Genomic DNA, 27,875 nt, shown 5'->3' on the forward strand with positions numbered 1-27,875 from the left:
TGTATTTTTACACATATTTATCATGTGAAAAAGCTAGTGGCGCCCTTACTTTTCATAATTGTACCTCGCTTTCTTTAGATTATAAATTAAATTCTGAGTTCCGAATGTTGGTGGAGACATGCTTATGGATCTGTAGTCAATCACATTAAAGTGAAAGTACAAATTCAGCCCGGATGGTGGAAGTTGGAGAGGAGCCAGCCCAAAGAATCCATTGTGATGGGGTCCATATTGAAAGCAAGAATTCTCTCATAGCTGCAGTGCATTTTAAAAGGATTCTCCAAGTAACAGTTACTATTTTAATGACATGTGTTAAGCTTCCAGAAGAACCCAGTTCTCTAGTTTGCAAAATGAAAGAAGTATGCCAAATCTATGTTGATACTTGGGTTTTACTGACACATTTCACGACTGCCTGGCTAAAGCCATACAACAGTAGGTGCCTGACACTTGATTTTAGAGCGTTATGTTTAGCTACTGCGTCTGGCCTTGGCTGCTAAATATTTTTTTTCTTGTCACACTAACTACTCCATCAAATTGAATCTTCAGTGGTCTAGCAGGTTTTGAATGACTTCGTGCAAGCTGTGAAATCCTGTTCCCTCATCAGGAAGAGCTGGGGAAGTCTTGTGGTATGAGGAAATACGCCACATCTTTCTAAGTGAGACAGCAGGATTATAGGACAATTAGACAACATCTTCAGAATTTTTATCTGAAGAAGAGTGATAGGTTTGGCGATGAACATGTACTATAAAGCGAGAGGCATGGGAAGGTTCCACATTCTTTAAAAGGGTTTGGTACAAGGAAGAAAAGAAAACAAGCTGACTTTTTGTGGCTCTCGAGACGGGTTACATTAACCATTTGTTAAAAGTTGGATTTATGAAGATCGTTGGCTTCGAAGAACATTCTTTATACACTGCCACCCTTTGTATGATGTCAGTGAAGGTTGTTTAGCAACATATCAAAATAGTTTTATGAAAAGATAAATATGTTTCTTTAAACCCAAGGGGAGCTTTCTAAAATGCATTTTTAAAAATAAATAATTGCTGTCATTCTGTGGGAAAGAGGCAAAAAAAGACATCTTTTCAAGCAATTTGTGATTTAATAGCAGCTGGTCAAGTGAGTTGAAAAACCTTATGAGTCGTATATTTTTTGAATGCCTTTTCTCTTTCTTGGGAAACTGGCTAACCCCCAGAATCTTTCTCCCATAGCAAATGGCTCTGAAACTTTGATCTTTGCAAACCAGTTTGCCAGATGTAGTGGATAGAACATGTGTGACCTTTTGTGTGCCAATTCACCCTGGCTGATCGGAAACCATGTGTTAACCTTGTATGACTTTTATTTGTAGGCATTACAGCAGAAGGTCTGGTGGTGACCTCTTTCGACGAACTGCAGAGAAGGGCCCCAGAAGCAAGAGGGAAGATTGTCGTTTACAATCAACCTTACACCAACTACTCAAGGGCAGTGCAATACCGCGTCCAGGGGGCGGTGGAAGCTGCCAAAGTGGGGGCTTTGGCATCCCTCATTCGATCGGTGGCTTCCTTCTCCATCTACAGGTTGGTCATTATGTTCATTTGAAATGCTTTCAAAAACCAGGGATTTCCATCAAAGAGAAGCCCTTTTGAAATAAAAACAAACCAGTCAAATGAAAATACTGATTGTTCATGGAACTTTTCCCCCATTCTACATTTGTTCATTTGTTTGTAATATCTTTTTTTGGCCTTTTCAGGATTCCAAGCATCATTTGTGCATTCCTTTACAAAGCTTTCCACATCCATGATGATCCCATAACATTCTATATATAACCAGTGTATTTTATATATTTTCATTGGAGGGAGAACTGAATTCATGTCTGCATTTCATCAAAGATTCCTAAAGACTTCAGAGGCAGCCAGGCTTTTTTCCATTGTTGCTAGAGAAGTGAAATACAAATAAAGCAGGTTACATGATAGGGGCCATCTATGGTGTAGTGGAAAGAGTTGAGGCAGCAGAGGACCTTGGATGTACACCTGCTTCTGCTTCTGAAGAACCGTGAGGCCTTGGGAATGTTCTTCTTTTTTTTTAATTGAAGTATAGTTGATTTACAATATTATATTAGTTTCAGGTGTACAGCAAAATGATTCAGTATTTTTGCAGATTACACTCCATTATAAATTATTTCAAGATAATGGCTGTAATTCCCTGTGCTATACAATATATTCTTGTTCCATATTTATTTTATACATAGTAGTTTGTATCTGTTAATCTCATACCATCTTGGGAATGTTCTTAAAACTCTGCACCTCAGCATTCTTCTCTATTAATTGGTGATAATTGACAATAATACATTTACAAAATTATTTTAAGATTGAATGAGGTAAACTTATGAAAGATACTTGATATTTATGAAGGTCTATTTTGAGGGCAGCGTAAGTTTTGTCTTTTTCTTTGTATTTCTGATTGAGGTGATTGCAACATGCTTTATTGATCCTCAGTTGTAGGAGGAAATTCATCACTGCAGTGGATAAAAAGTCCAAAAATTGACCTGCAGACATTGGGCCTAGTTTAATAGCTACATATCGTAGTGTCACATATGAAGGATAAAATATTTGAGAAACATGGATAAAAGAAGCACCGTTTTAGTGTTGTGGCCTGGTCTCTCTAAGATAGAAAAAAAATGTAAAAATAATTGCAAATAGGGTTTATTTGAGTCTCAAGACTAGATCTTTAATATCTTTGTAAAGGAAGCATTCTTTATTCTGCACAATTGCTCTTTGGAGCTGGAGTCACAGCTGCTTGACCTTAAATAATTAGCACCCTACGCCCTTAAAAATAACTGAGGACACATCAGCAACTAGGAAACCCAGTCAGAGGAGTTGTCCAAAAGGGCAGAGAAAAGGAAAGGGACATTTTTCTTTTATGGGGATAAGGTATCATCCCAGGGGAGGAAGATGGGGCATGCTAAAACCACTTGTTAGAAGTTTTATGAGAGAAAACCTAGTTACACTGATGTCACAGTGCTAAAAATAATGCTCTTTGTAGAGTCTTTAAAGTTTTGGTGACTAGTGAAATAATGATTGGACCATATTCTTTCGGATGGTTACTTTTCCCAGGAGGGAAGTCCTGAAATGGCTAGCTTACTTCCCAGAATACCTCAGTCACCCCTTAGAATAACACAGCAACCTGTGGCCATTCACCATGATTTCACTGGTCCTGAGATCGAAATTATGGAGCTCCTCTGTTGCTTTGTGAAACTGGGTGAATGCCAGAAATATTCATTTAACAACTACTACTCATAAGACTAATAAACTCCCAGATGACTTAATGCACAGCAATCTGCCAGGGTTCATTGACATTTTTTTCCTGGTATAATGAAGACATCTGGAAGCCCAGGCTGTAACGTAGGAGCACCAGAAGAATTTCGTCCAGCAAAGGACTTAGAAATCTGTCGTTAGCCTTTAAGGTTTAGGGTTGCCAACATGTAGTGTGCATTCAAGACATTTTTCTTAATATTTATAGATCCAGACTGATGATAAGTTTTTCATTGATTTGATAGCCAGACATATTTCAGTGGACTCTTAACTTTTATAACTCCGTATTTTCAACATTTATGAATGCAAAATAACATTGCTCTTTACATAGTACTTTAGAGTCTTTCACATACGTCATCTTATTTGTTCTGACAACAATCCAGTGGACCAAGGAGAAGGGGCATTATTATCCCCATTTTAAGATAAAGAAAGAAGAGTTCAGAGAATTCAGCATGTTAACGTGTTTAAGTCTCGCATCTTGAAAAATGAAAACCAAAACGAAACAAACCGTCTCTTCGTCCACTTCAGGCTAATTTGTTTTTTTAGAGCCAGTTTTCCTTGAAGAGTGTTCTATATTCCTATCTGTAATTTTTCATCCCTCATTCACTCTCCAGATCCCTTTAACCTGGCTCTTCCAAATACTGAGATGGAAGTTGTTAAGGTCACAAGTAGCTGCCTAGTTGAATATAATGGACATTTTTCAGGCCATCATCTTATTTCACCACTCGGAAGTAGTCCTTATTATTGATTGCTTTTTCAATCTCTTCTCCTTGGCTTCTATGACTTCTTTCTCATAATGTCTCTTTCTCTAGCTCCTGCTCTTTCCCTCTTTCCTACTTTCCCTTTTCTTCCCTGTTTCTCTGGCTTCTCACTGTTAATATTCTACCTGAGCAATCCCATCATGCTTATGACTTCAGCCCTAAGCACGGTGACCCTTTCCAAACCCACCTCTTCTGTCCACTGCCTGAGCTCTAGGTCCACACATCTAACTACCTGCCGATTTATCTTTTGGGTGTTCCATAGCTATCTCAGATTCTTTTCTTTTCCTTTCTTTTCTCTTCCCTTCCTTTTTTTTTTCAAAATTGAACTCATTCTTTCACCTCTTTCTCCTGCATTTTCTATCTCAGTGAAGAGAATGCCATCTGTTCTGCCTTATAAATTAGATGGTCCTTGATTACTTTTTTTTTACTTTTATCATTTCTAGGAGCTACGACATCTCCTAGCTTCTGCTCTTTATCAGTCATTTCAGCCAATGCATATTGAGCACCTCCACCTCCCAACATCACTCCACACTCTACTAGTCAGGAATCACTAAGGCTGCCCCAGTGCACCCCATTTCCTCCGAGTTTCACGACTTTGCAAATGCTTTCTCCTCTGCAACCTTCTATTCCCTTCTTCACTATCTCACACTGTCCTTCAAGATTCATCTTAAGTGTTTCTTCTTCTGGGGAGCCCTGCCTGATATCCAACTCCAGCCCAGGTGAGCTGCCTCTTTTGGGTATCCCGTGTCATCCTGTGCATACTCTGTATAATAGTATCTTGGAGGTAGTTTGGGTTCATGCTTTGGTAGGGTAGACTGACTGTTGTAGCAAACAACTTAGGCACCTAACACAATAGGAATCTCTTTCTTGCTCACATAATAGTTCCAGGAGGGTGTTCAGCAGGTGGACTTTTGCTCCTTTCCATCTGTGGCTCCATCACTTCTAAGAAATCAGAGTCCTCTGCAGGGTGCCCTGCATCCAGCTGGCAAATAAGGAACTGGAGAGAGAACGTCGATAATCAAGGGGGAGGTTTTCTGTGGCCAGACCTGGGTACGGCATACCTCGCTGCTTACATTCCACCAGCCACAATGCAGTTACGTGGAGGCTAGGAAATCTGGTCTATCTTCATGCTCGCGGTGAAAGGAAAATGAGTTTGGTGAACAACTGTGCAGTCTGCTCCAATCGCCTGACTCAACACTGGACTGTAAGTTCCAGGAAAACATGGATTACACATTTTACCTCTGTGTCCCCATCATCTTGTATGATATTTGATACATGGTGGTTACTCTGGAAATGACTGTTGGAGGAATCCACTTGTCTGAGGTTATATGATCAGTCGTGGTTGGGTTCTTACAGCAAAGCAGGTGACCCGGTTCCTAGTGCTCTCTGACCAGACCGTGTAGCCTCTGTATAGTGAATTGAAATCAGCTTGAACTCTTGGGGCACTTCGCTCTGTATTTGGAGGAAAACATCCAGATGCCAATAGGCCAGGTTATACCATTTTTTCTGCCACACTGTTCACACACAGTGATCTGTTGGGTCACCCTTAGCTCTATGGCAACGGGTTATGCTGGATCCTGTTTAGGAAAAGTGTTAGAAGTCAGCAACACAGGAGAACAGAACAGAAATTTGTCGCTGCTTGATTTCAAGATTAGAGACTCTCCTAAAGGACAGGAAATGTGTTTTACCGATGTGACTTGACACCTGTCAATGCACGTATCAATATCAGCCGTTTTAGAAGTACAGCAGTCACATGCTTACATGACGTGTCCTCAAAAGGCAGTCCATTACTTGTTGCCAGCATTATCTCCGGATTCTTTGTCGTTATTTCTCTGTATTCCCATTATTAGTGTTTTGGGGGCTCAAATTTACTTCAAAGAGAAGATTTTTCCTTCACTGATGCTTTTATAATGACTTTGCTCTTGTTCAGTATTAAGTGTCAAGTGGGGACTATCTAACGGGGACTCCCATTAGATCTTCTTTAGTTTTTCTGTTTGTAAAATACATTTTGCCTTTGTCACAGGAGGATATTTTAAGGATAAATGTAATTGTAAGAGATTTGATTTCTGCAGAGGAAAGCTGCTCTGTGGAACCACTTGCCTTACATTATTTCTCAAATTAATCATATTTTTTAGTAAGTATTTATTGAGAGCTTACCATTTGCTCAGAAGTTGCCAGGTACTAGGGTTGCTAAGATGAATTAGACATGTTTTTGGTTCCTCAGAAATATTCTGTCTGGCTAAAAGAGAGGAGGGTAAGCTTAAAATGTACATGATTAGTGTAATATATTTTATATTTAGTGCTAAATGCATGATTGAGGAAAGGGACAAAGAAAGGAACATTTTTTAAAAAGTTTTATTTATTTACTTTATTTATTTTTGGCCGTGTTGGGTCTTCGTTGCTGCATGTGGGCCGTCTCTGGTTGCGGTGAGTGGGCACTGCTCTTCATTGTGGTGTGTGGGCTTCTCATTGCAGTGTCTTCTCTTGGTGCGGTGCACAGGCTCTAGGCGCGCGGGCTTCAGTAGTTGTGGCTCGTGGGCTCTAGAGCACAGGCTCAGTAGTTGTGGCACACGGGCTTGGTTGCTGCATGTGGGATCTTCCTGGACCAGGGCTCGAACCCATGTCCTCTGCATTGGCAGGAAGATTCTTAACTACTGCACCACCAGGGAAATTCCAAGAAAGGAAATTGACATTTATTAAACACCTACTTTGTTTATGCTTCTCCAAAGGCTTAAATAGTTTGTTTCAATTAATTCTTTATGCAACCCAATAGAAATAGATATTGTTATTGCTCTTTTACTGAGGGAGAAACAGGTTCAGAATGGTTAAATGGCTAGTCAAGTTGCACAGCTAATGAAAGAACCAGGATTCATACCCAGAGAGCCTTTGGCTCGAAACGCCATGCACTTTAGATTTCATGCACTTTAGATTTAGCTGGAGAGCTAATGCTACAGGAGTCTAGAAGAGGTAGCAGAAGTCTGATGGGGGCTGGCTACATTGAGAATGTAGGTTTTGGGTGTACTCGATGAAGAGGTTGAACTTGAACAAGAGGCAGGGGTGGAAAGGCATTCTATACCTGATCAAGACAAGAAAATGGGAGCGCATCATGCACTGGGTAATACACAAGTAGACCGGTTTGACTGGAGCAAGGTTTCATAGGAGATCAGAGAAATGAAATTTTGAGGTGAGAGGAAGAGACCAGATTTATGAAGAATCCAAAGTACCAGACTGGGGAGTTTTAAGTTTAATTAAGTTTAATGTGGAGGAAATGAGGAATCCTTGATTGTGTTAGAGTTGGAGGGGGATGTTTTCGTGCATTGTTTCTCTAAGTATGGTCCCTGGAACATCATCGACCTCACCTGGGAGCTTATTGATTTGCAAATTGTCAGGCTCCACTTGAGACCCATTAAATTAAAACATGCTTGGGGGTGGGGTTTGTGGTTTAAACAGCCCTCCAGGTGATTCTGATGGATGTGAAAGTTTGGGAACTGTTTCAGAAAGATCAATGTGCTGACTGTAGATGACGTGCTTTTGAGAAGGTAAGCCAGGACACTGATCTAATAATGCAGATGTGAAGTAATGAGGACATAGATGATAGCAATGGGAACGGAGAGGAAGAGACAGCAGGAGGGTGTTGGGCTGCACCCAGCAGGCCTTGCAATTGCCCAGCTGCAAGACTGAAGAAAAAGCCCAGAGACAGCAACAGAGACCACCACAGTTTATTGGATAGGAAGTCTTACAAGTCTGAAGCAAAGTGCTGGAGTGACATCACACTGTGTACGGCAGACAGCAGGCAGGACAGGGCAGCAGTTTTCGCTACTTGGGGGAAGAGGAGGCTACCAGTTACAGGGGGACCTGATGTCAGGTTGGCTCATCAGTTACCAGAGAAACCAGAAGCTGGGGCAGGAGGCAAGCACTTAGGCAGTTGCTGATTGAGCCTTATGATCAGGAGAATTGGATAGTCATGTGAGTAGGTGTCGGCGAAGCAGGGACTCCTCGAGCAGGGGATGTACAGAGAGCAAGAGAACAGCTTGCAAAAATTATCAAAACTTGGGGACTGGCTGCATTTGAAGGGAGGAAGGAGGAGTCCAAGTTTACAGTAAGGCAAGGACTGAACACCAAAGGCTGAATCTGCATTCATTCCAGACCGATATTTAAAAATCATGAGTTTTATGTAAAAATAGTGGTTTGTGGTTTTTAGAGAAAGAAATATAGCTGGGGGTGACGTCTTGTATTTTCTGTAAGGAGAACTTCAGCCTAGTGGATCGGCCACCAAGTCCTTTCTGCTGATGGTATGTGCCTTCTGCCGCGGTTTCCAGGTTTCCCTGTACCCAGCTTGGGGGCTAGAGAATGATGAGAGACAGAGGGGTCAGGAGAGGGAACCCATATGGAGGCAACATGACCAGTTTGGTTTTTAGACATTTGGGGTTTGAGGTGGCTGTGAGATAGTCCCATTAATCTGGCTTTTATATTTTGTAAGGAAAACAGTTGAGCATTTTCATTTCTCTATTATCTACTTTTTGGATCACCCAAGGCAATTTAAAATTCTAGGCTGGCTTCCTTGCAGTGCGGTACACCTTGGGACTTCTGCCTCCCGCTTTCTCAACCTGCGAGCTCAAGAATGCAAAGTAATTTTTATATTAGACCAAACAAAATATAATTCAGAAAGTAACTCTACTGAGGCCAAATTGCCTGTTGTACTCCCATTGCCAAATATACATTTTTTTCCCAGTTGTTTTCTCCATTGCCCCAGATAATTGAACTCAGACTGTAAGTTGTAATCAGCTAAGGATGCAAAAGGCTCTCCTTTCACTTTACTGTGAAAATTGCATCACCATACTGGGTAAGAATGCATTGAGGTGGGAATGAGCTGCGGATAGAACTTGTCTTTGTAACTACTACTAGTTTATGTCTTATGCCACTTGGCCTTTGTGTACTGTATTGATAGAGTGAAGAGGAGGGATAGAGAAGCAATCCAGTTTGAAGATAAGATCTGATTAAACATTCAGCTGGAGAGAAAGATGAGTGAATCCAGGTGATGTTTGTGGAGGATGTTAGACCATCTGGTGAGAGAGCTGTGAGAAAGTATATAAATCAGTCCCTATAATGATACTTAATTAATACAGAGTCGATAAGTGGCATAATTGAAGCAATGGTTGGGCCACATCGTAGAGTTAAATAGCTTCAAAGAGGGTTCTGATTAAAACCATTACAATTTATAACACATTCTTCATCTTAAGAAAGCATCTTGTTGAGATTTTAACATGAACATTTTTGTAATCAGAGGACCAGTTTAAAACATTCAGAGCAGAGGTGAAATGTCTTAAGAGGTCTATTTTAGATGATTTTTAAAAGCCAGTTTATTCTCAGAGAGTAAAAAACTTGTCACCCTCCCCTTGTTTTTTAATGGGAGAAAAATGAACGCTGCTACTTTACACTTAGACTGTCTGGGATCTTTGATGTCCTGGTGGTTTGGTTCTTCAGTGTGACCTTAGCATAATTAGCTATCAAGCTTGATTTAAGTTGTTTTGAAATGTTTTTGCAATTTGGGGGGCATACGTGCCTGCTGGTGATTACAAAATAAAGAAAATATCACCGTGACTCAAAATGGTACAACTGGGCTAGCCTTGATTAGTAGGTTCTTTTCTTTCCTTATTTTGTTTTTGCTTAATTCACTCTGAGGCTCATAACAGATGCACAGTAATCAAGCAGGATGCCAGTTCTCATCATTTATGCAGGTGGAGGGCCACTGTGCTCCCAAGGGGGGAAACCAGAGAAGACCCACATTGAACACTGCATTTTTTTCTTCTCATCATCCTTTTTTTTTCTCTCTCTCTCTCTCTGATTTTTTAAAATTTGTTAATTTATTTTTGGCTGCATTGTGTCTTCGTTGCTGTGCACGGGATTTCTCTAGTTGGCGGCGAGCGGGGGCTACTCTTCGTTGCGGTGCATGGGCTTCTCATGGCGGTGGCTTCCCTTGTTGCGGAGCGTGGGCTCTAGGCGCGTGGGCTTCAGTAGTTGTGGCTCGCAGGCTAAGTAGTTGTGGCATATAGGCTTCGTTGCTCCGCGGCACGTGGGGTCTTCCCGGACCAGGGCTCAAACCCGTGTCCCCTGCATTGGCAGGCAGATTCTTAACCACTGTGCCACCAGGGAAGCCCTATCTCTCTCTGATTTTTGAAAGGCAGATTCTTTGTTTAGAAGGCCTTTGTTAGAAATTCCAAAATGTCCTTTAATCACTGAATTATTATTGCTTCAGGTAGGGTGACAGGTATACAACTTCGTAAGTGGACACACTCGGGCAGTATACTTCAGAGCCTCAGTTCTAGAGTCACAGTGCCTGGGTCTTTGCTCAGCCTCTTGACAGACATGTGACCTTGGCATATCATGTAAACTCTCCGAACCTCAGTTTCACCTGTAAAAATGGGGTGAGGATTAAATGTGAGGATTAATCCGGGCATTTTGTGCAGATTAAATGAGATATTATTATTGCCTGACACAGTAAGTTTTGCATACATGTAAAGTACTCTTATTATACAGTCTTGCTAAGTAATGACTGGATACGCTTATTGAATAAAAGAGGAAGAAAGGGAGGGAAACACGGAGTGAGGGAGGGAAGGAGAAAGAAGAACAGAAGGAAGGAAGGAAGACTGGTAGGAAAGGGGGAGGGAAGAGAGAGAAAGAAGAACTTGATTTACTTAATATCAGTATTGTAATTGCTGCTGTCTGGTCGGGAGACAACCCTTAGCATCGTATTGCCATTTTGACCTCCATCTGTTAAGCCTATTCGAACTCTGTTGGGGTTGTGTGTCTACTGGTCTGTTTTTCTTTCTGGATTGGAAGTTCTCCTGGGGACATACTGTGTGTCCTACTCATCTCAGTGTCTCCAGGCTGTGCTCAATGCCTGGCACACAGTATTGCTGGAATGAATGAAGAAAAAGAGTTAGAGGCAACCTGTCAGGTTTGGCTAACATGTAAATTCGAGGTGTCACCATTTCCCATTCATAAAAGTTGGATAATAATATAGATGAGGTGACTAACCTTTTGAATTGCTGCTTATCAAAAATAGAATCTCTGGAATCTGAAAGGAGACTATATAGTTATGTAAATTTTGGAAAAGAATTGCAAACTGCTCTTACTTTGGTGCTTTGTAAGGCTGCTATAATTAATGTTCTGTTTGCTTTCCTAGGACGGATTGTCATTTTTCCTTTGCTTATAACCTTGATATAAAAATTTATCCTCGGTTGATATTTTGCATATTCATAATTTTAAAATATTAATAAATGTTCACCTTCTACCTTCCAGCTTTCTGATTTTCGAAAGCACAAGCTTAAGAACCACATCATGTTTTTCCAAATCTGTCGTGGTAGAAAGAAATTAATGCATTTTGAATTCAGGTTTCAGGATTATGACAACGTTGTCTGCTTATGCAGTGCCCTTTGAAAAATGTCTAGTGTAGCGTATGAACCAAAATAATCCCCAGGAGCCTCAAGTCAGCCTTTTATGAGTGCATGTGCTTTTGTTCTCTCTCTCTCATCGAAGCTGAAGACCATTCCAAGGGTCCTCTTGTATCCAACTGTGCCTTTGGCTTCTTTAGCTCCCTGGAGAAAGTACCAATCAGAAGGTACTGCCAGGAAGACTGGAGATTAACAAAGGTAACAATATAGAGAGTGGGATCCGGAATCAGACAGACCTAGATTCAAACGCAGGTTTAGCCAATTAGAGGTTGTTTGAGTCTACATACCTTGTTTAATGTCCGAACCTGTTTGCTCGTCTGTAACATGGGGAGAATACTGTTTACTTCATAGAGTTGTTGAGAGAGTTATATAGGATCAAGCATTCGATGTAGACCCTGAGACATGGGAAGCAATCAGTGAATTATATAACTGGCATCTTATCTTAATCACGGTTGTTACCATCGTTATTATCATCATTGGACAATGACAGGACTAAGCAGGTAGGTGGACATGAACTGAAATATCTTAAAAAGCAGTAGCTCCAGAACTCTCCTCACTGTGTGCTCCAGAGACCTGGGTTCCAGTTATCTCCCGATTTCAGGAACCTACTCTTGTAGACTCCCTCAGTCTTTGGCTTAAAACTCTGTTCTGCTGTTTTTATCCTCTTTGACCTCACTTTGAATGCTCCATACTGTTCTTGCATGTAGTGCCAAAGGTATAGTGACTCAGATCTGTGACCAATGGCCAGCTGACCAACATGCAGACAGTGTTCTATTTAAACACCATCCAATCTATTTTCCACCTCAGGGCCTTTGCACTCACTAACCCTTCTGTCTGGAATGCTATTTTCCCCAGCTTTTTGTATGGCTGACTCCCTTTCAATCTTCAGATGGCAAGTGAAAATTTCTCCCTGCAGGCCTCTCCTGTTAACCTCGCACCTCCTCTGTATGCTCAGAGGCCTAATAACATTTGGTAACTTCTCTCTCTCTCGCTCTACTTGTTCAATATGTGTCTCTCCATGAGAATACAAATTCCATGAAGACTGGACTGTCTTTCTTGTACACCATTATACTCTCAGTACACAGGGGATTGTCAGCCCGTGGCAGGTACTCAAGAGATATTTGTTGAATGAGTTACTATTAAAAAATCATCTAAGATCAGAAGAATAGAGAACCAACTCTAAATGGATATATACTGCCTCATGTCTATTTTCTGAAGCCACATTCTAAAGCATCACAGATTTTCCCTCAACTTTTTTTTGGGTAAAATATCAATCTGTGGTAAAGTTGAAAGAATATTAGATGACTCGTACGCTCTTTGTAAGAAATTGCCTAACTTCTTCCTGAGAGGTGGTACCATTTCACGTTGCCACCTGCCATGCGTGAGAGTTCAGAGTGCTCTGCGTTCTCACTGAAATTTGGTGTTGTCAGTCCGTTTAATTTTAGCCATTCTGGTGCGTATGTATTGAACCTCAATGAAGTGTCGATTTGCATTTCTCTGATGACTGATGATGTTGAACACGCATTCACATGCTGATCGGTCATTTCTGAATCTTTCTTTGTGAATAGTCTGCTCAAATCTTTTCCCTATTTTATAATTGGGTTGTTTTGACATTATTCAGTAGTAGGAGTTGTCTATATATTCTAGATGCGAGTCCGTTGTCAGATACATGTTTTGCAAATATTTTCTCTCAGTTGGTGTCTTACCTGTTCTTTTTTGTTTATTGTTTTTAGCTTAATTTTGATGAGGAGAAGGTTTAAACGTTGATGAATTTTAACTTATCAATTTTTTTAGTTGCTTTCTGTGTCCACTCATATACCCTTCATCTACATTCATTATTTAACATTTTGCCACATTTGTTCTCTGTCTTTCACTTTCTTAATCAATTTAAAATAAGGTAGGTACAGCCATGAAACATTTAAACCATAATATATGTGCCTGTATTTCATAAGAACAAGGATCTTCTCTAACATAATGCAGTATCATTGTCATACTTAGGAAATTTAACATTGTCATATAAATATTATATAATGTAAATTCCATCCATATTCAGATCCCAATTATCCCCCACTCTCAATAATTAATGTCCCTGCTTTTTAAAAAAAATCCAGAACCCAATCAAAGATATTACATTGCATTTAGTTTTCATGTATCTTTAGTCTCCTTAAGTCTGGAATTGTTCCCTAGTCTTTTAAATATTTTATTGCATTGACATTTTAGAGGAGTATAGGGCAGCTGTTTTGCACAGTGTCCCTCAGTTTGGAGTTATTTCCTCATTATTAGATTCAAATTAAATATTTTTGGCAAGAATTCTATATAGATGATGTTGTGTCCCTCCTATTGCATTATGTAAGGAAATGAATAATACCGGTTTTCCTTATGAGTGAGGCTAAATTTGATCACTTGTCTAAGGCAGTATCTCAGGATTTCTTCATTAGAGAGGTACCTTTTCCCCTTTGTAGGGGAAATACGTTGTAATTATGGTGAGATGCTTTGAGACTTTGTGAATCTTATATTCCTTAACAAAATTTCATCCGGTGAAAATTTAGCATGTGTTGACGATCCTTGCCTGAATCAGTCATTACATTGCCAGTTACAAGAGTTTTTCTAATTCAGTTATTCATATTATGTACATTTATTAACTGGCATGTTTTTGTGAGTAAGAGCTTCCACCTTTATTCTCTTATTGTTTCTGAGTATCACTTCCTGGATTTTTAAAAGCATATGTATTAAAATTACTGTCATTCTTTTTGATAAAGCATCAACAATTTCAAAGCACTTAAATGTCAAAGCTAATATTTTTTGATGACCTTGAATGTTTGAAACATTGAAAGGAATTCACTTTTTTTTATCCAAAGGAACCCAAACTATCCCAGGTAAGTCAGCTAACTAGCAGGGTGTAATCAATACCATTTCCTCTGAACTTTCTCATTAACCGTGTGAGATCTAGAGTAATAACTCTGGAAATTATTTTTAGAGTCTACCATTAACAATGTGTACCATATGTGAATGAAGATCCTTCACCCCATACATAATTGCTGTTAATTGTTGAAATAAATAAGCAAAAATCTCAAATCCAGCAATTGTTTCTCCAGAGTTTCTTCTCTTTTTCTTTCCTTTTCTCTTTTTTGCTACGTAGTGGTGATGTTGAGGAGTGTGTTCTCAAAGAGCCCTTTCCAGGAGAAATAAGTGTCTCAGTGTGGGTTTGCAGAGGCCTACAAGGATGTTTATTCAGGAGGAGTTTACCTAGCTTCTGTGGTGTAGTACAGAAAACGAAATTACCTACCCACTCCAACTTCCCCACGTCATCAGGGGTGGTGAAGGGTTAACCAACCTTGGCTAGTGAGTCAAAGGGTAATAGTAATAGCTCAATGAATGTCTGTTTCTGCACTGGTTGCTGCTCTATAAATTAAATATTTGACATCTAGGAGAAGAATTTAACTTTTTTTTAAATTGTACTTTATTTTTTTAAAAATAGACCTTTATTGGAGTATAATTGCTTCACAATAGTGTGTTAGTTTCTGTTGTACAACAAAGTGAATCAGCCATATGCATACATATATCCCCATATCCTCTCCCTCTTGAGCCTCCCTCCTACCTTCCCTATTCCACCTGTCTAGGTCATCTCAAAGCACTGGGCTGATCTCCCTGTAATGCTGCTGCTTCCCACTAGCTATCTATTTTACATTTGGTAGTGTATATATGTCCATGTCACTCTCTCACTTCGTCCCAGCTTACCCTTCCCCCTTCCTGTGTCCTCAAGTCCATTCATTATGTCTGTGTCCTTATTCCTGTCCTGCCCCTAGTTTATAAGAACCGTTTTTTTTGTTGTTGTTAGACTCCATATATATGTGTTAGCATACAGTATTTGTTTTTCTCTTTCTGACTTGCTTCACCCTATATGACAGAATCTAGGTCCATCCACCTCCCTACAAATAACTCAATTTCGTTTCTTTTTATGGCTGAGTAATATTCCATTGTATATATGTGCCACATCTTCTTTATCCATTCGTCTGTTGATGGACACCTAGGTTGCTTCCATGTCCTGGCTATTCTAAATAGCGGTGCAATGAACATTGTGATACATGACTCTTTTTGAATTATGGTTTTCTTAGGGAATATGCCCAGTACTGGGATTGCTGGGTTGTATGGTAGTTCTATTTTTAGTTTTTTAAAGAACCTCCATACTGTTCTCCATAGTGGCTGTATCAATTTACATTCCCACCAACAGTGCAAGAGGGTTTCCTTTTCTCCACACCCTTTACAGCATTTATTGTTTGTAGATTTTTTGATGATGGCCATTCTGACTGGTGTGAGATGATACCTCATGGTAGTTTTGATTTGCTTTTCTGAAATGATTAGTGATGTTGAGCATCCTTTCATGTGTCCTTTGGAGATCTGTATATCTTCTTGGGAGAAATGTCTATTAAGGTCTTCTGCCCATTTTTGGATTGGGTTGTTTGTGTTTTTGATATTGAGCTGCATGAGCTGTTTGTAAATTTTGGAGATTAATCCTTTGTCAGTTTCTTCATTGCAAATATTGTCTCCCATTCTGAGGGTTGTCTTTTCATCTTGTTTATGGTTTCCTTTGCTGTGCAAAAGCTTTTAAGTTTCACTAGGTCCCATTTGTTTATTTTTGTTCTTACTTCCATTTCTCTAGGAGGTGGGTCAAAGAGGATCTTGATGTGATTTATGTCATAGAGTGTTCTGCCTGTTTTCCTCTACAAGTTTGATAGTGTCTGGCGTTACATTTAGGTCTTTAATCCATTTTGAGTTTATTTTTGTGTATTGTGTTAGGGAGTGTTCTAATTTCATTCTTTTTCATGTAGCTGTCCAGTTTTCCCAGCATCACTTATTGAAGAGGCTTTCTTTTCTCCACTGTATACTGTTGCCTCCTTTATCAAAAATAAGGTGACCATATGTGTGTGTGTTTATCTCTGGGCTTTCTATCCTGTTCTATTGATCTATATTTCTGTTTTTGTGCCAGTACCATACTGCCTTGATTACTGTAGCTTTGTAGTATAGTCTGAAGTCTGGGAACCTGATTCCTCCAGCTCCATTCTTCTTTCTCAAGATTGTTTTGACTCTTCGGGGTCTTTTGTGTTTCCATACAAATTGTGAAATTTTTTGTTCTCGTTCTGTGAAAAATGCCATTGGTAGTTTGATAGGGATTGCATTGAATCTGTAGATGGCTTTGGGTAATATACTCATTTTCACAATGTTGATTCTTTCAACCCAAGAACATGGTGTATCTCTCCATCTGTTTGTATAATCTATAATTTCATTCATCCGTGTCTTATAGTTTTCTGCATACAGGTCTTTTGTCTCCTGAGGTAGGTTTATTCCTAGGCATTTTATTCTTTTTTTTGCCATGGTAAATTGGAGTGTTTCCTTAATTTCGCTTTCAGATTTTTCGTCATTATTGTATAGGAATGCAAGAGATTTCTGGGCATTAATTTTGTATCCTGCTACTTTACCAAATTCATTGATTAGCTCTAGTTTTCTGGTAGCATCTTTAGGATTCTCTGTGTATAGTATCTTGTCGTCTGCAAACAGTGACAGCTTTACTTCCTCTTTTCTGATTTGCATTCTTTTTATTTCTTTTTCTTCCCTGATGGCTGTGGCTAAAAGGTCCAAAACTATGTTGAAATATAGTGGTGAGAGTGGGCAACCTTGTCTTTTTCCTGATCTTAGACGAAATGGTTTCAGTTTTTCACCATTGAGAATGAAGTTGGCTTTGAGTTTGTCATTTATGGCCTTTATTATGTTGAGGTAAGTTCCCTGTATGCTGCTTTCTGGAGGGTTTTTATACTAAATGGTTGTTGAATTTTGTCAAATGCTTCTTCTGCATCTATTGAGATGGTCATATGGTTTTTCTCCTTCAATTTGTTAATATGGTTTATCACATTGATTGATTTGTGTATATTGAAGAATCCTTGCATTCCTGGGATAAACCCCACTTGATCATGATGTATGATCCTTTTAATTTGCTGTTGGATTCTTTTTGCTAGTATTTTGTTGAGGATTTTTGCATCTATGTTCATCAGTGATATTGGCCTGTAGTTTTCTTTCTTTGTAACATCTTTGTCTGGTTTTGGTATCAGGGTGATGGTGGCCTTGTAGAATGAGTTTGGGAGTGTTCCTCCTTCTGCTATATTTTGGAAGAGTTTGAGAAGGATATGTTTTAGGTCTTCTCTAAATGTTTAATAGAATTCGCCTGTGAAGCCATCTGGTCCTGGGCTATTGTTTGTTGGACGATTGTTAATCACAGTCTCAATTTCAGTGCTTGTGATTGGTCTGATTATATTTTCTGTTTCTTTCTGGTTCAGTCTTGGAAAGTTGTGCTTGTCTAAGAATTTGTCCATTTCTTCCCGGTTGTCCTTTTATTGGCATGTAGTTGCTTATAGTAATCTCTCATGATCCTTTGTATTTCTGCAGTGTCAGTTGTTACTTCTCCTTTTCCATTTCCAATTCTATTGATTTGAGTCTTCTCCCTTTCTTTTTGATGAGTCTGGCTACTGGTTTATCCATTTTGTTTATCTTCTCAAAGAACCAACTTTTAGTTTTATTGATCTTAGCTATTATTTCCTTCATTTCTTTTTCATTTATTTCTAATCTGATCTGTATGATTTCTTTCCGTCTGCTAAATTTGGAGGTTTTTGTTCTTTTTTCTCTGATTGCTTTAGGTGTAAGGTTAGGTTGTTTATTTGAGATGTTTCTTGTTTCTTGAGGTAGGATTGTACTGCTATAAACTTCCCTCTTAGAACTGCTTTTGCTGCATCCCATAGGTTTTGGGTAGTCGTGTTTTTCATTGTCATTTCTTTCTAGGTAGTTTTTGATTTCCTCTTTGATTTCTTCAGTGATCTCTTGGTCATTTAGTAGTGTATTGTTTAGCCTCCATGTGTTTGTATTTTTTACAGATTGTTTCCTGTAATTGATATCTAGTCTCATAGGGTTGTGGTCAGAAGAGATACTTGATATGATTTCAATTTTCTTAAATTTGCCAAGGCTTGATTTGTGACCCAAGATATGATCTATCCTGGAGAATGTTCCACAAGCACTTGAGAAGAAAGTGTATTCTGTTGTTTCTGGATGGAATGTCCCATAAATATCAATTAAGTCCATCTTGTTTAATGTGTCATTTAAAGCTTGTGTTTCCTTCTTTATTTTCATTTTGGATGATCTGTCCATTGGTGAAAGTGGGGTGTTAAAGGCCCCTACTATGATTGTGTTAGTGTTGATTTCCCTTTTCATGGCTGTTAACATTTGCCTTATGTATTGAGGTGCTCCTATGTTGGGTGCATAAATATTTACAGTTGTTATATCTTCTTCTTGGATTGACCCCTTGATCATTATGTAGTGTCCTTCTTTGTCTCTTGTAATAGTGTTTACTTTAAAGTCTATTTTGTCTGATATGAGAATTGCTACTCCAGCTTTCTTTGATTTCCACTTGCATGGAATATCTTTTTCCATCCCCTCACTTTCAGTCTGTATGTATCCCTTGGTCTGAAGTGGGTCTCTTGTAGACAGCATATATATGGGTCTTGTTTCTGTATCCATTCAGCCAATCTATGTCTTTTGGTTGGAGCATTTAATCCATTTACATTTAAGGTAGTTATTGATATGTATGTTCCTATTACCATTTTGTTAATTGTTTTGGGTTTGTTATTGTAGGTCTTTTCCTTCTCCTGTATTTCCTGCCTAGAGAAGTTCCTTTAGCATTTGTTGTTCAAGCTGGTTTGGTGGTGCTGAATTCTCTTAGCTTTTACTTGTCTGTAAGGGTTTTAATTTCTCCATCAAATCTGAATAAGATCTTTGCTGGGTAGAGTAATCTTGGTTGTAGATTTTTCCCTTTCATCACTTTAAATATGTCCTTCTACTCCCGTCTAGCTTGCTGAGTTTCTGCTGAAAGATCAGCTGTTAACCTTATGGGGATTCTCTTGTATGTTATTTGTTGCTTTTCCCTTTGTGCTTTTAATGTTTTTTCTTTGTATGTAATTTTTTGATAGTTTGATTAATATGTGTCTTTGTGTGTTTCTCCTTGGAGTTATCCTGTATGGGACTCTCTATGCTTACTGGACTTGATTGACTATTTCCTTTCCCATATTGGGTAGTTTTCAACTATAATCTCTTCAAATATTTTCTCAGTTCCTTTCTTTTTCTCTTCTTCCTCCGAGACCCCTATAATTCGAATGTTGGTGCATTTAATGTTGTCCCAGTGGTCTCTGAGACTGTCCTCAATTCTTTGCATTCATTTTCTTTATTCTGCTCTGTGGTAGTTATTTCCACTATTTTATCTTCCAGGTCACTTATCCGTTCTTCTGCCTCATTTATTCTGCTATTGATTCCTTCTAGGGAACTTTTCATTTCATTTATTGTGTTGTTCATCGTTGTTTGTTTGCTCTTTAGTTCTTCTAGGTCCTTGTTAAACGTTTCTTGTATACTTTCCATTCTATTTCCAAGATTTTGGATCATCTTTACTATCATTACACTGAATTCTTTTTCATGTAGACTGCCTATTTCCTCTTCATTTGTTTGCTATGGTGGGTTTTTGCCTTGCTCCTTCATCTGGTATGTATTACTCTGTCTTCTCATTTTGCTTTATTTACTGTGTTTGGGGTCTCCTTTTCGCAGGCTGCAAGTTTGTGTTTCCCATTGTTTTTGGTGTCTGCTGCCAGTGGCTGAAGTTGGTTCTGTGGTTGTGTAAGCTTGCTAGTGGAGAGGACTGGTGCCTGTGTTCTGGTGGATGAGGCTAGATCTTGTCTTACTGGTGGGCAGGACCACGTCCGGTGGTGTGTTTTAAGGTGTCTCTGAGCTTATAATGATTCTAGGCAGCCTCTCTGCTAATGATTGGGGTTGTGTTCCTGTCTTGCTAGTTGTTTGGCATAGGTTGTCCAGCACTGTAATTTGCTGGTCATTGAGTGGATCTGGGTCTTAGCATTGAGATGGAGATCTCTGAGAGAGCTTTAGCTGTTTGACATTACGTGGAGCTGGGAGGTCTCTGGTGGGTCAATGTCCTGAACTCAGCTCTTCTACCTCAGAGGCAGAGGCCTGACACCCAGCCAGAGCACCAAGACCCTGTCATCCACATGGCTCAGAAGAAAAGGGAGAAAAAAAGAAAGAAAGAAAAAAATAAAATAATTTATTAAGATAAAAAATTTTAAATTATTTAAAAATATTAAAAAGTAGTAAAAAGAAAAGAAAGAAAGAAAGAAAGAAGAGAGCAACCAAACTAAACAACCAATCCACCAATGATAACAAGCACTAAAAACTATACTAAAAAAAAAAAGAAAAATGGACAGGCAGAACCCTAGGACAAATGGTAAAAGCACAGCTATAGAGACAGACTCACACAAAGAAGCGTACACACAGACACTCACAAAAACAGGAAAAGGAAAACATGTATATATTTCTATATACATAAAAAAGGAAGAGAGCAACCAAATCAATAAACAAATCTAGCAATGATAATAAATTCTAAATACTAAACTAAGATAAACATAAAACCAGAAACAAATTATTTGCAGAAAGCAAACCCCAAGTCTACAGTTGCTCCCGATGCCCTCCGCCTCAATTTTGGGATGATTTGTTGTGTCTTCAGTTATTCCACAGATGCAGGGTACATCAAGTTGATTGTGGAGATTTAATCCGCTGCTCCTGAGGCTGCTGGGAGAGGTTTCCCTTTCTCTTCTTTGTTCACACAGCTCCTGGGTTCAGCTTTGGATTTGGCCCTGCCTCTGCGTGTAGGTTGCCCTCTGGCATCTGTTCTTCGTTCAGAGAGGATGGGGTTAAAGTAGCAGCTGATTAGGGGGCTCTGGCTCAGTCAGGCGGGGAGGAGGGAGGGGTACAGAATGCGGGGTAAGCCTGTGGTGGCAGAGTCCAGCGTGACGTCGCAAGAGCCTGAGGCATGCCATGTGTTCTCGCGGGGAAGTTGTCCCTGGATCCTGGGACCCTGGCAGTGGTGGGCTGCACAGGCTCCAGGGAGGGGAGGTGTGGATAGTGTCCTGTGCTCGCACACGGGCTTCTTGGTGACTGCAGCAGCAGCCTTAGCGTCTCATGCCCTTCTTTGGTGTCCACGCTGATAGCCGCGCCTGGCACCTGTCTCTGGAGCTCGTTTAGGCGGTGCCCTGAATCCCCTCTCCTCGTGCACCCTGAAACAATGGTCTTTTGACTCTCAGGCAGTTCCAGACTTTTTCCCAGACTCCCTTCCAGCTAGTTGTGGCGTACTAGCCCCCTTCAGGCTGTGTTCACGTAGCCAACCCCAGTCCTCTTCCTGGGATCTGACCTCCAATGCCTTAGCCTGAGCTCCCAGCCCCCACCTGCCCCTGCCAGTGAGCAGACAAGCCTCTCAGGCTGGTGAGTGCTGGTCGGCTCTGATCCTCTGTGCGGGAATCTCTGTGCTTTGCCCTCTGCACCCCTGTTGTTGCGCTCTCCTCCGTGGCTCCATTGCTTCCCCCTGCCACCCCTTGTTTCCGCCAGTGAAGTGGTTTCCTAGTGTGTGGATACTCTTCCTCCTTCACAGCTCCTTCCCTCAGGTGCAGGTCCTGTCACTATTCTTTTGTCTCTGATTTTTCTTTTTTCTTTTGCCCTACCCAGGTACATGGGGAGCTTTTTGCCTTTTGGGAAGTCTGAGGCCTTCAGTAGGTGATCTGTAGGAGTTGTTCCACATGTAGATGTATTTCTGTTATATTTGTAGGGAGCAAGATGATCTCCCCATGTTACTCCTCCACCATCTTGAAGGTCTCCCGTCTTCTGCCTATTTTTTAATTGAATTGTTTGTTATTTTGATATTGAGCTCTATGAGCTGTTTATATATTTTGGAGGTTAATCCTTTGTCCATTGTTTCATTTGCAAATATTTTCTTCCACTCTAAGGGTTGTCTTTTTGTCTTGTTTATGGTTTCCTTTGCTGTGCAAAAGCTTTTAACTTTCATTAGGTCCCATTTGTTTATTTTTGTTTTTATTTCCATTACTCTAGGAGATGGTTCAAAAAAGATCTTGCTGTGGTTTATGTCATAGAGTGTTTTTCCCATGTTTTCCTCTAAGAGTTTTATAGTGTCTGATCTTACATTTAGGTGTTTAATTTATTTGGAGTTTATTTTTGTGTATTGTGTTAGGTAGTGTTCTAATTTCATTCTTCTACATGTAGCTGTCCTGTTCTCCCAGCACCACTTATTGAAGAGGATGTCTTCTCCATTGTATTTTCTTACCTCCTTTGTCATAAATTAGGTACCATATGTGCGTGGGTTTATCTTTGGGCTTTCTATCCTGTTCCATTGATCTATATGTCTGTTTTTGTGCCAGTACCATGGTGTCTCGATTACTGTAGCTTTGTAGTATAGTCTGAAGTCCGGGAGCCTGATTCCTCCAGCTCCCATTTTCTTTTCTCAAGATTGATTTGGCTATTTGGGGTCTTTTGTGTTTCCATAGGAATTGCAAAAATTTTTGTTCCCATTCTGTGAAGAATGCCATTGGTAGTTTGATAGGGATTTCATTGAATTTTTAGATTGCTTTGGGTAGTATAGTCATTTTCACAATACTGATTTTCCCAATCGAAGAACATGGTATATTTCTCCATCTGTTTATGTCATGTTTGATTTCTTTCTTCAGTATTTTATAGTTTTCTGAGTACAAGTCTTTTGCCTCCTTAGGTAGGTTTATTCCTCGGTATTTTATTCTTTTTGTTGCAATGGTAAATGGGGTTGTTGCCTTAATTTCTCTTTCTGATTTTTCATTTTTAGTGTATAGGAATGCCAGAGATTTCTGTGCATTAATTTTGTATCCTGCAACCTTACCAAATTCATTGATTAGTTCTAGTAGTTTTCTGGTGGCATATTTAGAATTTTCTATGTATCGTATCATGTCATCTGCAAACTGTGACAGTTTTACTTCTTCTTTTCCAATTTGTATTCTTTTTATTTCTTTTTCTTCTCTGATTTCGATGCCTAGGACTTCCAAAAGTTTGTTGAATAAGAGTGGTGAGAGTGGACCTCCTTGTCTTGTTCCTGACCTTTGCTTCTAAAATGTCACATAATAGGGTTGCTTTGCTCGTTTTGATAGGACCTTCAGCAAAGTGCACTGTATTCTCTTGCAGGAAATGGAAACTCACCTTGTGAAGGGGTAAGCTTTCCACAAGCTTTGTGTTTTCCTTTCCTCAGCAGGGAAAGAGTCTGTATGTCAGTTGCCTGGCCTTCCTCTGGGGCTTGGTTTTTAATCTCCAGGGAGGCGAGGCCAGCAAAATGTCATCTCTTCTCTTGCTAAGGAAAGAAGCTGTGAAATAGATCTCCATTGCTTACATGCCTTACGTTGCTTAGCAGCAGCTATATCCATAACACCATGGTGAGTTTAAAATACTGCTCCATTGGAATAATTGTTAAAAGGGACTCTGATGCTCATAAATACTCCAAATAGGCATTGTGACATTGTACCAATTTTTATCTTTAATTGGATTTATTCCCCTGAGAAAACTTAAGTTTATGGATGTATGCCCAAATAATGCCCATCACTGATGTGGATTTTTCTGCTATAAGTTCTAGGAATCTCTTAATTTAAAGAGGGGAAGAGACAAGAGCTAACATATATTTAATAGCTTTTAAATATTAAGTGCTTTATCTATCTATCTATAAAATCAGTTGAGAACCCTTATGAGAGCCTTGGGAGGCAGGGAGCTCTAGACTCATTTTACATTTGAGTAACTTGATCAAGATTGTGTCCCAGTACATTTTGAAAAAGATTTATTTGATCATCTGTTTGCCAACTTAAGAACCAACCCTCTTGATGTAACTAAACTGGAAATAGAGGAAATAACATATAGATAAGGGTTTTTGTAAGATCACGTTGGTACAGGTGCAAAAGAGACCAAGCCATGTGTTCCAGCTGAGAAGATCAGGTCGAGAGGAGGAAAATGAAAAGGAGGAAAATGGCCCACAAATGTATGAACACCAGCATTAACGACAGTGAAGAGGCCTCTGCAGTCCTGGGCCCTTTTGCTTTGGAATGTGGATTTTTTAAAGACATTTTTGGTCATATTTCTGTGAGGCTCATTTGTTTCCTGCTCTCCCTCTTGTCCCCTTTCTCCTTCTCTTTATTCAATACCTGCTGGCAAATAATAGTTCCTAAATTAGATTCCCTGTTACTTCCCAGCCTGGAGGGGAGAGAGGCACAGGCAGTACCCTCCTGGCAACCCTCCCCTTCCCGAGATTTGCTCTGTGGCCGCTTCAGTCCATTACCATCACTCCTTTTGCCCATAATGTTGGCAGCTCCCCAAGACCTAGGGAGGAAAAAACGCATCTGTAGATATGCAAACCTCAAAATCAAGACTTAGTTAATGAAATCACTTGCCCTTGCCTGTTACTGAATCCTGTCCCAGCTGGGATGGAAAAGAGCATTGGCCATGCTGTCAAAAGCACATCAGATTTCTCCACTGCTATTTCTTCCTTTCTTAACTAAAAACAAAACACCTCACACAACGATCAGACCAAAAAGAAAAAAAAAAAATGACACTAGGTGAGCACAAAGGTAGTTTATACTGTTTTCATATTTCGTGTGTTTAATCATATTTGTCTTAACAAATATGATTGGAAGTGGTACTTTTTCTTCTTTTCCCACCTTCTGGCATGAGATTTATAGGTGAAGATAAAAATGCACTGGGCCTCCAGGAAAGGGCTCCCACTCTGCACGTATCCCTTCTCGTTGCCCTTCTCTTTCTCCTGCTAGCTTTCTCTCTCTCTCAGATTCCCTCTTTCTTCAATCAGGGCTTAGAGAAATCTTTCACTCTTCTTTTGACAAGTGTCAGATAGACAGTATGAACTCATTTAAGCTGAACTGTCTGGGGGAAAGTAACTTTGTTGAGGAGAACAGCCATTTGGATGACAAGTGCCAGGACACACAAGATGGCTCTTATCAGGCTCCCAGCTCACGTTCCAGGTGGCCTTTCTGTCTTTCTCTCCCCTGTTCTTACTTGTTCACTGTTGACCGAAATGGAAACCTTGAAATACAAATGAAGTTGTTCTTGGAAGTTGCCAAGAAAAAGAGTTTGATAGTGACTCAGCCTAACAAGTCTATATCCCCCCATTATAAATGCTTCTTATTACTGATGCTTCCCAGACCCGTTTGGGCACATATTTGAAGAAGCCTCTGTTGTGAGCTCTGCTAGTTGTTCATTAAACAGCCCTGTTATCTGAGCTGCAAAAATGTTGACATTTTGGGCAATCCCCAACCCTGGCTACGTTTGGTACTTCTTGCCAAGATATGAGCAATATTCTTAATATTCTTCCCCATTTTCCTCCCAGTAAGGCTGATTTTTTTTGGCTCTCACTTGCCAGACAGGGAACCTATGGACATAAATGTCATGGGAAGGTATTTAGTGGCAGGTGAGATATTTTTGGTCTATGTAAAACATTGTAAAATTCAAGACCAGGGCACCGTGGCAGGCTGTAATCTATGAATCGTTAAATTCTTAACATACCCTGAGAACAGGAAGAGAGAGATTAACCTTTGTAGACACAGGGGGAATTTCTCCTCTGAACACTGGTAATTCATGTGGCATTTGCTGTTTGCTTATGTTTGCAGTAAAATTCTTTCCCTCAACCTTGCCCTGTGCCGTTACTGGTCACTTAGGCCTTCTGAGAGAGCAACACAAGTTGATGTTTTAAGTACACAAACAAAGCAGATGTTTTTAATGGTGGGCATCAGTGTTTTTTTTTGTTGTTGTTGTTGTTCAATATTTGGTTCACATGAGAACCTTTATTTTTTCCAGCCTGTAAGCTTTGGCTCTGAATTTACATGTTTTGGAGGTTTGATGTTGTTGCTAATTCAGTGATGAAATTTATTCATAGAAAAGGCTTATTGTGAGAGAAGAAATAAAGTACCAAATAGTGTAGACAACCCACACTTTTCTTTATTATTTATTTTTGCACGAAATGATATATCTGCTTGGTATTAGGAACCCCATAGTTGGGGCAAAGGCAATTGATGGCAATGTCATATTTATTTGGAGGTTGAAGTTTCATTAATAACTTAAGATGGAAATCAGAGAAAAAGACCTGTGAGCAACCCCATCTAGCTGTCACAACCCCCATGTGGCAAATTGGTACATTGTACATCTTTGTACACATTGTACTTTGTACAGATAGTACATCTGCTCTTCTCTCCAAGAGCTTTTGGGACTTTAGCACATGATTATTATGATTATTAAAGACTTTCTTTTTTAAGAGCAGTTTTAGGTTTACAGCAACATTGAGAGGGAGATACACAGAGATCTCCCATATACCCACTGCCCCCATGCATGCATAACCCACCCCATGAACAACATCACTCCCCAGAATGGTAGAAATTTCACCAAGGATTAGCCTTCACTGATGCATCATTATCACACAAAGTCCAGAGGTTACCTTAGGGTTCACTCTTGATATTGTACATTCTGTGAGTTTGGACAAATATATAGTGGCAGATATCCATCATTACAATATCATACAGAAGATTTTCACTGCCCTAAAAATCCTCTGTGCTCTGCCTATTCATCTCTCCTTGCCCCTACCCCTGGCAACCATGATCTTTCTAGTATCCGCATAGTTTTACCTTTTCCTGAATGTCATATAGTTGGAATCATACAGTATATAGCCTTTTCAGATTGTCTTCTTTCGTTTAGTAATATGCATTTAAGTTTTCCCCGTCTTTTCCTGGCTCAATTGCTTATCCCTTTTTAGTGCTAAATAATATTTCATTGTCTGTATGTCCCATAGTTTGTTTATCCATTCACATATTGAAAGAGATCTTGGTTGCTTCCTAGTTTGAGCAGTTATGAATAAAGCTGCTATAAACATCTGTGTGCAGGTTTCCGTATGGATATAAGTTTTCAACTCTTTTGGGTACATACCTTGGGGCGTGATTGCTGGATTGTGTGGTAAGAGTGTATTTAGTTTTGTAAGAAATTGCCAAAGTGCCTTCTGAAGTGGTTGTATCATTTTGCATTTCCACCAGCAGTGAATGAAAGTTCTTGTTGCTCCATATCCTTGCCAGCATTTGGTGTTGTCAGTGTTTTAGATTTTGGCCATTCTAATAGGTTTACAGGGTTATCTCATTGTTGTTTTAATTTGCATTTCCCTGATGACATATGATGATGAGTAGAATCTTTTCATGTATTTATATGCCACCTGTATATCTGAGGTGTTTGTTAAGGTCTTTGGCCCATTTTTATATTGAGTTTTTGGTTTTTTTTTATTGTTGAGTGTTAGGAATTCTTTGTATATTTTGGATACAATTCTTCATCATATGTGTCTTTTTTTCCCCAATCTGTGTCTTGTCTTATAATTCTCTTGGTATTATCTTTCACACAGCAGAATTTTTAATTTTAATGAAGTCAAGTTTATCAATTATTTC

At 39.6% G+C, this 27,875-nt stretch overlaps 1 protein-coding gene across 2 annotated transcripts in view; it reads left to right on the forward strand.

Annotated features, from left to right (window-relative positions):
* CPQ (carboxypeptidase Q) overlaps positions 1–27,875 on the forward strand; it is a 453,369-nt gene that overhangs the window by 138,385 nt on the left and 287,109 nt on the right. For both annotated transcript variants that reach the window (XM_049700258.1, XM_004275363.3), the window contains exon 3: positions 1,340–1,547. In XM_049700258.1, the coding sequence (XP_049556215.1) occupies positions 1,340–1,547 (208 nt within the window). The remainder of the gene's footprint in view (positions 1–1,339; positions 1,548–27,875) is intronic.

Source organism: Orcinus orca, chromosome 17, assembly GCF_937001465.1.
Source record: "Orcinus orca chromosome 17, mOrcOrc1.1, whole genome shotgun sequence".
Lineage (NCBI taxonomy): Eukaryota > Metazoa > Chordata > Mammalia > Artiodactyla > Delphinidae > Orcinus > Orcinus orca.